The sequence below is a fragment of the Primulina tabacum genome, chromosome 2 (genome assembly GCF_025594145.1).
Source record: "Primulina tabacum isolate GXHZ01 chromosome 2, ASM2559414v2, whole genome shotgun sequence".
Taxonomy (NCBI): Eukaryota; Viridiplantae; Streptophyta; class Magnoliopsida; order Lamiales; family Gesneriaceae; genus Primulina; species Primulina tabacum.
Genome location: NC_134551.1, coordinates 8,253,009 through 8,267,071, shown reverse-complemented (window position 1 = coordinate 8,267,071; position 14,063 = coordinate 8,253,009). Strand labels below are relative to the sequence as shown.

The window sequence follows — 14,063 nt, the reverse complement described above, 5'->3', positions numbered from 1 at the left end:
ACCGTCTCACAAGAGATCTACTCAGAATAACAACCGTTGTCCTTTATGTATGTGTATATAATTAGTGATCTCGCATACGCGATGTGTGTTATGTATTTTGTTTTCGGAAAAACGCTTTTTAAACATACAATAATTTTCCAGCTATATCAGTAAAAGAATAAGTTATTGTTGTTATTTTTCCGTGCTTTTTGTTAATATTTACATTAGTTTGGTTAAAGTAGGAGGTCATGACTATAAATTTAGTTATTTAATAGGATGTATATATGTATATATAAAGAAAAGGGGGGAAAGCAAAAGAAAGTGAACAAAAAGGATGTTGCATTCATTTGAATTCAATACCTAAATTGGTCCCCCTTTTCAATTTTAATAATTTATCTTCAATTGTAAAACAGGACTCACACCCACAAATTCGATCGACTTGTTATGCTAAGCATTGAAGCTTGGTTCAATTTGGATATTGAAAAACGTTAAACCAAACCACATAGTTTGATATAATTATTTAAGACATAAATTAAGTTTGGTATAATCAAAAGCGGATATTTTAAGAAATTAGAGGTAGGCTGGGTACATACGCGAATCAATGCATATATGTGCCATCACGTGTTCATGTTTCCCTCCTTACAAACATGTGAATGCCCCCATTCGTCTTGCCCCTTTCACAATCATAATCATTTATTTCTTATATATATAATTTTAAAATAATGCACACATATCTTGTTCATCGATAAAATGATATGTATATATATATTATTGTAAAAGATCCAAACAAAACTAAACAGTATCATACTTGAGTTTGACTCGTTTAAGATTGATATAAGCTCGATCTCGATTTGTCATGAAATTATTAAGCTCGCGAAAAGCTCGAGCTCGGCTTGTTAAAAGTTCGTTTATCATATTAATCAAATCGGGTTCGAACTTAGTTCATTAATAGCTTATTAATAACGGTTTGATTTGTTTACATCTCTGTATATATATAGTTTTGATATGATGATCATCTATCGTGTCTACTTGTGTGTTCACCAATAGATGAGTGTCATTTCATTGATAAATATGATATGTATGTGTATATATAGATAAATTTATGCGAGCTGCGTCTGCTCAGAGCATTCGGCACCTAGGTTCTATATTTAGTGCCGAGCTCCTTGATATATATCATGGCCTTCTTTTAGCGATTCATGTATGGTTTGATAAAATATTGGTTTTCTCATATTTATATTATATTGTCGTCTCGGTAGTCACTTCAGCATCAATGAATCGTGGACCTGATGAAATCATTGTTTATGAAATTGGCTATATGCTTGATTCAATCAATTTTCAATCGTTAAGCACATGTTATCCGCACTGCAAATATGTCGGCCAACTCATCTTTCCCTTTCTAATAATTCACCATCTTCTTGGATCGAAGGTGTTTTCCCTTGGTGAATTATAGATGTATCATCTGGTGACTTTTAAATATAAAATATTATTTCTTGTTTTAAAAAAAAAAAAAATCGCAGAGGGGACCATGCATGATTATAAAGGAATTTGGCGCGAGAATTGGACATAAGATAAGTTTGTGACACAAATATATATTTTTGATTGGGTAAAGTTCAATCGATTAGGATTTGCGATCATCTATCTGCATCTGATTCGTGTATAGAGATAAGAATTCTTTCTAATACGCGCTATCAATTATCCGATTCGTGTCGTGTAGAATTATTTTTGATACGTTACACTCTATCAATTATTTGTAAAAGTAAAATTTCAATGGGTATTAGGTCAATATCGTGTAATCGTTTTTGTCGAGAATAAATGTTCGAATGTCTAAAAATCCAATGTATATACCCTTAAAATGATTTCGTGTGCATCAGCATATGAATCGTATTCCTAAAGTCCATCGAACCCTAATCTCTAGCAAGCTTCAGCTGCAAGGATAGTATTAGCCCCCATCATCTGGGCATCTTTCAATAATATACTGTTTTCCCCCCTTATTCCCCTCATACATACATATATATAGACACGCACGTATGTGCGTGAGTGTGAATAAACATGAGTAAGTTTCTTGTGAGATTGTTCAATATTGATTTATTTCAGTGAGACAAGGTGCCTTGATTTAAATTTGGAGTGAGTAATATTTTTCATATAAAAATTAATATTTTTTGGGTAGGGTTGGATAGGAGATTTGTAACACAAAATTTATTCGTGAGATAATGTCACGTTAGTTTTTGTGTTTAAACAAGTAATATATATATATATATATATGTAGGTCGAGCCTAATTTTTTTTTACTGGAGCTTATTTTTATATAGACAAAGAGCCCGTTTGGTATCAAAAGTTTTTTGATTAAAAAAGTGCTTTTTTAAGTTGGCTTTTAAAAGTGCTTTTTTAAGTAAAAGTTGTGTTAATATTGTGTTTGGATGAATAGATACAAAGCACTTTTTAAATTAATAAATGTGTTTGGATACATATCATTAAAGTCTTTTTTAACTCATTAATTTATATATATATATATATATTTTATAACGGATTTCTAAACAAGTGTGATGTATAAATATAAATAATTAAATCCATACCAAAACAATAAAATATTGAAATCTTAAAAACCATAAAAACAATTGTTAATAACTAACAATGATTAATGTTTACATTCTACTTTAATTTATTTAAATAAAAACTAATAGTTCAATGTCGACCTTGTATTGGCAGTGAATTTCTTATGTCATCTCTCAATTCTTTCATTTCCGTAATATTTTCTTGTGTTGGCTCTTGCCATCTCGTACCTCTGTCATGAACATAAACATTTTCACCATCTTGCTCGATTTCTTGTAAATCATCAATATTTTCGAGTTGTTCAAAAATATCTCCAGCCGCATCGTATCGCCTTATGAAATTGTGTAAAGCAAAACATGCCACTATAATTTTAAATTGAGTATCTAGACAAAATGTGGGCATATTTTGTAATACCTTCCATCGTGCTTTGCACACTCCAAATGTTCTTTCAATAACCGTCCTTAAATTGGAATGATGATAATTAAATACTTCATTTTTTGATCTGAACTTTGGAGCCAATTGAAATTGAGGTAAATGATATCTAGTATCTTTATACGGTCCCATAAAGCCTTTGAAAGTAGGATAACCTGCATCAACTAAATAATATTTACCTGCAAAAAATAAGAGTTAAAGTGTAAATATTTATCTAACAATTATTTAAAAAAACATATAAGATATATTAATATCAAACCTTCAGGTGGGAGTGGAAAATGCAATCTCTCTCTGCGCATAGCCTCTTTAAAAATTTTAGAATCATGAGCAGAACCTTCCCAACCAGCCCATACAAAAGTAAAGCACATGTCGAATATGTGTGCCATCAATAGCTCATATACAATCTTTAAAATAAGGCCAATATCTTTTGTCATTCTTAATATATTCAGGGACATCTGTAAAATTAAGATCGATAGGTTTGATGATATCTCTCGACAACTTCCATATGAACTATAAAAGGCTGTGAAACTGTCTTGAAACAGTTTTCCCCGAGTGTTGAAAACGCTCTTGAACATTTCTAACTGAAGCTGGTTGACCCATCATGTACAAAAATAATCCCACCTTTTCATAGATATCAACTCCTTTTGTTGGCTGTAAGCTATACTTTTGGAGTAGATCGTCACATAGTTTATAAAAAACATGTTTCCTCATTCTAAACATTTCAAAGCATCGTGTCTCATTACCATTCAATATCTCTGCCACCCATTGAGACCCTGATAACCACGATGTCCAACATTTTTCTTTAACAATATATTTCAAAACATAATTCGTAACACCACACAAGGATAACAAAATCATTCTTTTCTTAGAGACATGTGTATTTCTAATACAATCAACGGAAATGTCGGAATCACTTGATGCATCAGAGTTATTTGATATAGTGGAGCCTGAACTCGCAGACATCCTGTGAAAATATATGAATAAAGATAAATATATAAAAAAACAATAAACATTGAAAGTTTTAGATTATTGCATTAAAAATTTAAACATACTACTTAGTAAAGTTGACTCATCAATCAATAAAAGAAAAAAACAAGTGCATTATTCAAGTATTTTTCCTAAAAACATAACTCATGTTAATAACGCTTCAAATCATCTTTAGTGAATGTCTTTGCCCAACCAAGCTGCAGTTCCGAGTCCTTCAATCCGATAAATGTTTGCCTATTATGCTTTTTACCCAAAACTCTAGTAACTATGAAGAATTGCTCACTGCCAACCACCATATCAGGCAAACTACGAAGAACCTCCAGACAATTTTCAATGCTACATGGATCATCTTTTGGTGTTTCGTGTATAGACTTTTCAGTCTCAAATTCTTGAAGGACACGATCAAGTTGATCGGCTAACCTAGTGGCAATGAGACCTCTTTTTTCCCCACTCTCCCTTCTTTTTCTCTTCCTTTGCTGCATAGAGTTGTCAGCTCCCATTGTTGAGTTTTCCATAAATTCTTGGCTTTCAACATTAATATAAACATCACTTTGAAACTCTCCATCTAACTGAACATCCCAATCATTTGTATCATCGTTGAAATTATTATGAATTGGTTGATCCTCTGATGGTGCTATTGCAGCATAGCCACTTGCTATGGAACCTTTAAATATATTTTCCAATAAATCTAAATTCTTGGGTCCCCTCAATCTAAACTTTGCATACTCGGGATTTTCCTGTAATTTGCAACGTAACAAAAAATAAATAAAAATAATTGATTAAAAATTTAAAATGTAGTATATAAATTATGTACCTTAATCTTATCCTCCCACCAACTATTATCAGCTTGCACGGTCATCTTATTATGATCCCAACCAAGGCCAGTCTCATTATTTCCAATAAGTTGTGCCCACAATGCAAAATATTTTCTCATAGAATCCCATTTATTTTTGAATTGTTTTTTATTCAAAGAAAGTCCCGTTCTCTCATGAAATTTTGAAACTAAATTTGTGTACCCCGTTTTGTTTAAATGTTTGGTAGGCTTATTGCCGGATTCAATTTATTCCTCACAAATTTTTAAGAATATTTCGGTATTCTGATCAGTCCAATCCGCCTTATTATTCCCATCAGCAAAAAATCCAGGTTCAACAGTCTCAATCGTATATCTAGGTAATTGACTTGGATTTGATAATCCTCGTTTAGGAGCTAACTTCGAATACATTCTATATTCAAAAAATAAAACATAAAAAAACAATAGATTATCTAATTCACAATATCATAAATGAAAAAATAATACAAACAAGGATTAAATAATATTATAGTATATAACATATTTTAATTAATATAATATTATATACGTAATACACAAGCATTGATGAATATTATATACGTAGTTGCAAAAAAATGGAATAAGCAAATACTTTCCCCTTCCTGACTTCCTGAATTTATCGGATCATTGAACGAATTGTAACATAATTATCTAATTTACAATACATAATACAGACGTAAATGAATAGGGAGTGTAGATTCTGCAGCAAAAAGAAAGCAGAAAAAAATGAACGAACAACAACCTCGACAGAAAAAAAAAATTGTACCTTGTAGAAGAATGGAGAAAAGATTGAGAAGATGCTACTGATGGATGTTTTTTTTAAGGTTATTAAAAAAGCTAGTGAAAAAAGCTCTAAAATAGGGCTTTTAAAAAGCTCTAATTTCAACTTAAATAAGTGCTTTTTTAAGCACTAGAAGCCCACCCAAACAAGTTAAAAATTAAAAAAGCACTTTTTTTAAAAAAAAAACATTTTTTTAAAGTCAAATTACAAAAAACCGGTATGTAGCGACGGTTTTTTCAGATGGGGTGATTTTAGATTTTTTTTTAGACTTTTCTCTTCTGTTTTTAAATCTTGACAAACTTGAGTGTTAATGAAATCGTTTATTTAAAATTAAAAAATCGATAATGAAACGAATAATAGAATAAATTAAGCCATCTTATCCTATGCTGAATATATATTTAGAATGTATTAAATTGAATCAGAGAATATAAAATCTTTGTCCCTCGATATGATGACGTCTCCTGATATTATTCGAATTTTATCCTTATCAAACTTGAATCTTAAAAATTCTTAACTTGACCATCCACCTTGTGCATTATGCTTTCATGTTCTTTAATTTATAATTTTCCTTCTTTGTTTCATTTTTCTCCTACGATTTGTTTAGAATAATTTACGATAGAGATTATTCTTATTCGTGATTTTGGTCTTATATTATGTTGTTGAATTTCACCCTTAATCTACTATATTTATAATTTTGGTCGTTTTCCTGACATTACATTGATGCGGTGTCAACATGGTGTTGACGTGTGCAGTGTCACATCAACTCAATGCTTCCACTGAAAAAAGTTTAAAATTGTCAATATTTAAATGATATATCTATAAGATTAAAATATGATAACATGTGAAACTATAATAGATAAAATCCCGATGATAAATTTTGGACCTTCTCCTCAAAATCATGTAATTAAATTACTAATATAATTGTTAGATCTTTACAATTATAGGATTTAAAAAATTATTTATGACATGTATGTATGTGTGAAAAGGTGGGAAACAAAAGTAGGTAGTATTTGGAAATAAAATTCTAAAGCTAATACAAGCTAAAGTTTGAATGTGTGAAAAATTACTTCCAATTTTTTTTTTTTGAAAAATTATAACAATATAATTAACTTACATAATATTTTTTTTTAATTATCTAAAATTTGGTACTCACACCATCAACGGTGTATGTATATAATTATTATTAAATTTTGAATTTTTTGTATCAAAATTAATTTATATTTTTATAAAATAAATCCTTGAAAATGTACATAAAATTAAATAAAAATGAAAAAAAAATTGTATAAATGAAAAAATATGTAAAAAATAATAAATCTGGAAATGTAAATTATAAAAAATGATTTTTAAAATATAAAATACTTGTAATAAAATGTGATTTTGAATTTATGAATTCCATTCTAAAATCTTAAAAACTCATATATAAATAAAATTTATTTTTAAAAATCTTCAAAAATATTTTTAAAAATTGAGAATAATTGTAGAAGATGATATTTTTTAAAGAATTCAAATGTCAAATTTTAATTTTAAACTATTAACAAAAAAACAGAAACATAAAAAAAAAAAATCAATCTTGTTTCTAACCTTTGGTTAAAAGTTATAAAAATTGAAACAGAAGCTGATTTTCAAAAGCATCTCAAAATACTTCCACTCAACTAGAATATTGGAAGTGCTTCTTGGAAGTTCTCCCAAACATTTTTTAGACATTTATATATTTTGATTTGATTTGAAAAGTTATGAGCTTGTTGAGACACAATACACTCACAGAATGGGCAATATTGGCTCACTTAGCAATTACATTGTACAATCAGCCTAAAGACTGCATATATTAAAAAGTATTTGCTTATTATTTTGATTATTTGAATGATTTAATATGCTAAATAAATAGGGATGAATAAATAATATTATGTTTGGTTTTATAGTAAAATTAAAGTAATCATTAAAATCCAATTACATTTTTACCATTCCATAAATATAAATAAAATTTTTTTTAGTCTCTCTTCTCTTTTTTTTTTTTTCCTTTTTCTATTTTATTTCTTTCCTTTTTTCACTTTTGTTTTTCTATTTTATTTTACTTTCTCTCTTTCCTTTATTTTGTTTCACCCCTTCTTCACAGCAGTGCGGAGTTTGTCTCTGATGTTTTGGAAGGAAAAAGGAAATTTTTTAGGGCATACATGGTTTTTTATGACTAATCTAAAATAATAATTATAATATAATCATGAAAATAATAATATAAATGTTAATAAAAGATAACAATCATCATTATTTAATAATATAAAATGATGATGACTAATAATTCTTATTATATTTTATTGAATGATAGATATTTCTAATAAATAAAATATTAATAAAAAAAATAAAATTAAAATTAACACTACTATTAGTTAAATGATAATTATAATTTCATATAATAATTAATAGAACATCAATTATTATTATTTTTATTATTTGATATTATAATTTGTTATGATCAGATATTGATTTATAGAGGATGAACAAATACTCTCAACAAATTCTGAAATATTTCGGTTGGGTTAACAACACTGAAATGAAATTCTGAAATATTTCGGTTGGATATCAATAAGCTTACAGTTTGTCACTGCGAGGAAATATGTTCACTAATAAGATTTGAACACAAAAATTGATTAAGGTAAGAACAATTAGGTTGTCAAATATTTAACAAGAAAATGCTAAACTGAAATGTAAATAACATGTGTTTGTTTCCGAATGTTCGGAAACTTTAATTACTCCTATATCACAATTTCTTCCTTAGGAATGATTTCACTGAAAGAATTTAACAATTACAACACTTGTGACTGCTATAACTTTAGTAACACTTATAACACTACCTAATTGAAACTCTTGGTAACTCACTCAACAAAAATAATCAGTACACTTACTATCATATTACATGTATTTCATAAATATAATACTAAGCACATAAGATCTTTAGTGATCTCATTAAAATCAATTGTGTGTGCTGAGAAATATTGATCATTTTGGCTCTTGAATATCTGAAAATATTTAAGCTTTTTCAAATATGTGAGAGCAATTTTGATTGATGTCTTTTTCCTATTTATAGACTTTGATACAATGGTTGGTAAAATCAAATCTGATATCCGTTCCAAATAGAGTAGTCATTGGTCACGTCTATTTCCACATCACTGTACTATCAGAAAATAGTACAATGGGAGTAATGCTCGTGAAATTTATGTCATTTTATGAGAAATACAGAAAACTTTATTCGATAATTCAGCTGATCTATGAGTAAACCGAAAAATTTCAGGAAGTGTTTGCATGAAAAATCCGATATTATATTTTTTATTTTTTTCGAACCATATAATAATTATTGTCCTTAATTAGGGTTTTAGCAAAATTCATCGTGTTGCACTCTCCTAACAGAATCAAAGAGAAGATGATGTAGCAAAGCGGTGGGGGTAGCTTCTGATGGGCGCTGTGGGGGACCGACTCCATTTATTCGTGAATCTGATACGCATTTGTGTCGACTACATCAATGCTACGATCCTTTTTTTTCCTCTTTACAACAATTCTATTATTATTATTATTATTATTATTATTATTATTATTATTATTGGTGGTGAATATATACTACAAATTATTTTACCTATTTTTTAGAACACAAATTTGTTGATTTTTTTTTTTAAACTTTTCAATTTGCTATATTGTAAATTTTATAATTTATAAACATAATATATCATTTTCTGTTTCTAAATGGTACATTTTCTTATTCAGAATCAACAATTATGCGACACTTGTGATTGCAAAACATATAATATTATTTTGTCTACAGTCCGACCCAATGGTTGTACTTACATTTGATTCCAAACAAATCCATTTCATGCTTGAATGGAATTTTGACTTTTAGAGATGACATTTCTTCGAAATCATAATTATAAACGCACTTTCTTTCGAAAAAAATAAAACAAATATAATATAAACGCACTAGCCAACAAAATTTTATTTACATTTATTAAAAATCAAGCTATCGAATATAAATTAATGAAAAATATTTAAATATACACACCAGCAGTTGGTTTACTGTAATAAACTTAGAGTAGGTATCTTGTGAGGCGGTCTCACGAATCTTTATATGTGAGACGGGTCAACCCTACCGATATTCACAATAAAAAATAATACTCTTAAAAAAAGCAATACTTTTTCATAGATTACCCAAATAAGAGATCTGTCTCACAAAATATGATTCGTGAGACCGTCTCGCATAAGTTTTTGCAATAAACTTATATATTTTTATGAGCTTTAAGGTCTTTTAATATTATAAATTGTTATTTTTTTCAAAATTTAAATTTTAAGGATGAAGAGAAATATAGAGGGAAAAAAAAGGATATATATAAGATAATTAAGTTATAAGGATATGTTTGAGGCTGTTTTGAACATATTTATATAATTCTAAAAATAATTCGATATTGTCTTACCAAAAGATCTTTTCTGTAATATCTTAATAATAGCTTAATTATAAATGCTAAAAGATCTTTTCATATATTTTTTTGTTGAGCATAAAAAAAAATAATTAATTTGGTCTATTATATTAACTTGTCTTATTTCCAGTTTTTATTTATGACAAAAACTCGTATGAGACGGCCTCACGGGTCGTATTTTGTGAGACATATATCTTATTTGGGTAATCCATGAAAAGTATTACTTTTTATACTAAAATTATTACTTTTTATTGTGCATATTGGTAGGGTTGACCCGTCTCACAGATAAAGATTCGTGAAACTGTCTCACTAGAAACATGCTCTTTAGTTATTATTACCCGTGACTGAGTACATGCATCGCACATGTTAAAAAATAGTTAACTAAATAGTTTTCTTGGAATAGATTTTTAATTTTTATATGAATAAAGATATATATTAAATAAATTATAAAGTAATTAAAAATAATTGTTTTTTTTTAAATGAAGATGTCAACATGTCAAAACTACCCATCTGTACTAGCCACACACTTAAGAAGATCGAGCTATTGGGTGAATAGGTTAGTTTTTGGGACACTGATTCTACTAAACCAAGAGGCATGCACTATCTCACAACTAAGTATGCAAATTTTATTTTTGATGTAGTAATTTTGATTTCTTTTCCTGGATTTTAGTTTTTATTGTTGAATTGCTGATATAAAATTGAAAAATACTGACGTATCCGGCAACGAATCGGTAATTAGATCAAAATAGTCGGAAATAAAAATGGACCACAACCAAAATTTTATGAGTCCATAAACTGAACCCCAAAATAAGACAATTTAGTAAACGGACAAAATTATTTAACCCGAAACATGTGACAACAGTCTAATTTTTATTAGAGCAAGTACATTTCCTGGAAAATTTATCCGAAAAGATGGACACAATGTGATTCATTGGAACAATCCTTGAAATAGCAAACTTTCCTAACATCGTTTGCTGGGCAGTAAAGTAATGTCTGGAGCCAACTTTTCTTTGATATTTTTCCCATCTTCGTCTATATGTCCCTCTCACTTCTCTACACCACTAAAAAAGTTTGAACCCCCAATCCAACCTTTTTTTGCAAAGGTTGGCCAAAAATGGAAATTGAAAGTAGATTTATCCATAAATAAAGCAACCCTGCATCGGCGTTATCTTTTGCTTCACCCCTTTTCAATATCTTCACAGCCCAGGAGGGGGAAAAAGAAAAAGAAAAAGAAAAAGAAAAACAGCAGAATCCAAGCTCAAGTACTTCTTGAAAAACCAGATCTCTCTGTTGCTTCTGTTACAAGATTTCATTTCCCAGGACTGCTTAAGAAATAAGCAGCTGCTTAATTCTGATAAAGACTCGGAGAATTTTGTATGGGGATAAAGTTGTTCTGCGGGAATGTATGGCGATTCCCATGCATTATTCTCTGATTCGAGCCCTATATTATCACCTAAATCCAAGACTGAAGAACACCTACCGTGTCTCCAAAGAACCCCGAGCATTGGTTTCTGTTCATGGAATCGGATACGAATTCAAACTACAGCGAGTATATGCAGCAGTTTAGTAGCTCTAACAGCAGCCAAATAAGTTCTGGGCTGCTAAAGTATAGGTCGGCTCCCAGTTTTTTGCTGGAAAGTTTTACAAATAGTGGAGTTCATGAAAAGGGTACTGGAAGATTGAGTTCTAGATTTTGTTTCGATGATGAAAATAGTAGAATGAATGATATTGGTAATAATAATCGTAGCAGTGGGATTGGTGCGCAGTTGCCACCACAATACCCAAGTCAAAATGTTGGCCAATTGGGGTCTTTGGCTACGGATGGTGCGGTCTTTAGTGCAGCTGTGAGTTCGATGGGGATGGAGCATCGAGTGCAGAGAAAAATATGTTCAAATCTTTCGAGGCAAAACAGTACTCCTGCTGGACTTTTTTCAAATCTAACCCCTCAACATGGTATTCTTTTTTTTTTGTATTATTATTGTTATGATAAGTATCCCTTAAATCTAAATTTCTTGGGTTAAATTGAATCTATGATAGTGGATGTGAGCAAGATGAGCTTGAACAAAAAGGGATTGATATAATTTTGATAGATTTTCCTCTATGTTAGTTATTTGGTGCTTTTGAACTAATCAAGAATACTCGGAGGGTTGTTTTTAGTTCCTATTTTTATTCGTGATTATATTTGAATAGGTAAAGTGCATCTATTGCTCACAACTTATCAGAACGTGATTTTCAGGGCATGGAAGTATAAGATCAGGGACTGGAAGCTATAAGATATCTGATTGTGGTGATAACAATGGAGACTTAAGTCCATGTTCAAGTAGGTTACAAAATCGCAACATTTTCTTTTCTGGAACTGTGCCTCGGATCTCGGAGGTCGAAAATGGACCGGATGATGCAAACGGGAATGGCAATGACCATGACAGTCTATTTGGATTCCCATTTGGTTCTTGGAGCGATTCTTCGAATTTTGCGGAAAATTTCTCTACTGGAATCAAAAGGGAACTTGATGATGACCCTCACAAGTTATTTGGTAACACTCTGGTAATAAATATATATCGAACGTGTTTTAATTGCCAACATAAACACTTCATAAACTCGGTGATATGTTTCCAATCCAACATGTGCTTTATGTATATGTTTATGTTTGAACAGACTGGGGAGCCTGAAAATAGATCAAATATTTTGTCACGCCACTTAAGTTTACAAAAGACTTCATCTGAAATGGAGAAGCTGTTGCAGCTTCAAGATATGGTTCCTTGTAAGATCCGCGCCAAGCGCGGTTGTGCCACTCATCCACGGAGCATAGCCGAGAGGGTATGCATATTTACATACACATGTATATACACATATTTACATATACACATGTATATATATATATATATATATATATTCACATATGTCTGTACCTATATATAAAATTTGGAAAAAATAAATGTGTACAACTTGAGATTAAATGAAAGATGATTATTTGGTGCAGTTAAGAAGGACTAGGATCAGCGAAAGAATGAGGAAACTACAGGAGCTGGTTCCAAACATGGATAAGGTACATCTTCTAATAAATAATTTTAATCCATTTTGGAAATCAATTTGCTTTGATGAACATTTCCAATCTTTTTTGGGGACATGCAGCAAACCAACACAGCAGATATGTTGGATTTGGCTGTGGATTACATCAAAAACCTTCAGAAACAATACAAGGTACTATATATGTATCATTGGCTAACAATATTAACTAATTCACTATATAACTTTTTTAAGTCATATTCATGTAAGTATTGTCATTTCGAACATTTTTAAATTTTCGCGTATTCATCATGCAGACGCTCTGCGAAAATCGAGCCAATTGTAAATGCTCAGCCTCTCAGAAGAAGATTGTTCTGAATCAAAGGCCCTGGAGGAAGGAATAGTAGAACAAAATACCCTCTTTTCAGATCTTTTTGGGTTATATAATAATAATTATTGATTACAAGGTTGTAGTTAGCTTACTTAGACTAGCTAAGTGCCCAAAATAATTATATAATAGTTCAACTTTAAAGGGTATGTGCACAAGTACATTTCTTGTTGTTAGGATTAATTTTCTTTTTTAAGCAATAAATAAATAAATAAATAAATGTCGAATTATCCTGATTATAGTAATGGACAAACGAAAGGTTGGGTTCACAATTTCATTCGATCAAGATATTTTTTTTTGCCTTTTCAGGCCTACCAAAATGAATTTCTTTACTCGATGATGATATGTATTAATACATTTTTTGTTTTATAACTTCACTATTTTTTGTTTCAGTATGATAGTTCATCAATTTTCGATATTGGTCGATTATTTTGGTGTATTTTTCTCAGAGTTGTAAATTTTCTCCGGAAACACTGACTGGATGATGGCTAAAGCTGATACAGCTAAAAATTGAGGATTTCTCGATTTATTTCATATATATTTTCATACGATGCCACTTAATCCAAGTCTAAGTCGGCTTTTTTTGATGAAAATGGACCATTCCGGGAGAAAATAGACCGAAGTAGCTAAATATAAAAAATATTGTACCGAGACTAAA

General features: G+C 30.0%; 2 protein-coding genes across 2 annotated transcripts; one reads left to right on the top strand and one right to left on the bottom strand.

The window, feature by feature from the left end:
* Positions 1 to 4,096: 4,096 nt before the first annotated feature.
* Positions 4,097 to 4,806, bottom strand: LOC142537451 (uncharacterized). Its single transcript, XM_075642964.1, has 2 exons — positions 4,762 to 4,806; positions 4,097 to 4,684 (listed from the first exon to the last, which is right to left on the bottom strand). Exons 1-2 carry the CDS (start codon positions 4,804 to 4,806, stop codon positions 4,097 to 4,099), a joined length of 633 nt encoding a protein of 210 aa, XP_075499079.1.
* Positions 4,807 to 10,991: 6,185 nt separating this feature from the next.
* Positions 10,992 to 13,677, top strand: LOC142529327 (transcription factor bHLH130-like). Its single transcript, XM_075634845.1, is given in 7 exon segments — positions 10,992 to 11,485; positions 11,488 to 11,964; positions 12,248 to 12,555; positions 12,667 to 12,828; positions 12,992 to 13,057; positions 13,144 to 13,212; positions 13,335 to 13,677. Coding segments are annotated over 7 exon segments (1,242 nt in total). The 5' UTR covers positions 10,992 to 11,412; the 3' UTR covers positions 13,422 to 13,677.
* The last annotated feature ends 386 nt before the right edge of the window (positions 13,678 to 14,063 follow it).

Excerpts from the sequence above, each read along its gene's own strand:
- LOC142537451 (XM_075642964.1), bottom strand. The coding sequence starts at position 4,806 with ATGACCGTGCAAGCTGATAATAGTTGGTGGGAGGATAAGATTAAG. Across the intron at positions 4,685-4,761 it reads GGTGGGAGGATAAGATTAAG|GAAAATCCCGAGTATGCAAA; the intron begins GTACATAATTTA and ends TGCAAATTACAG.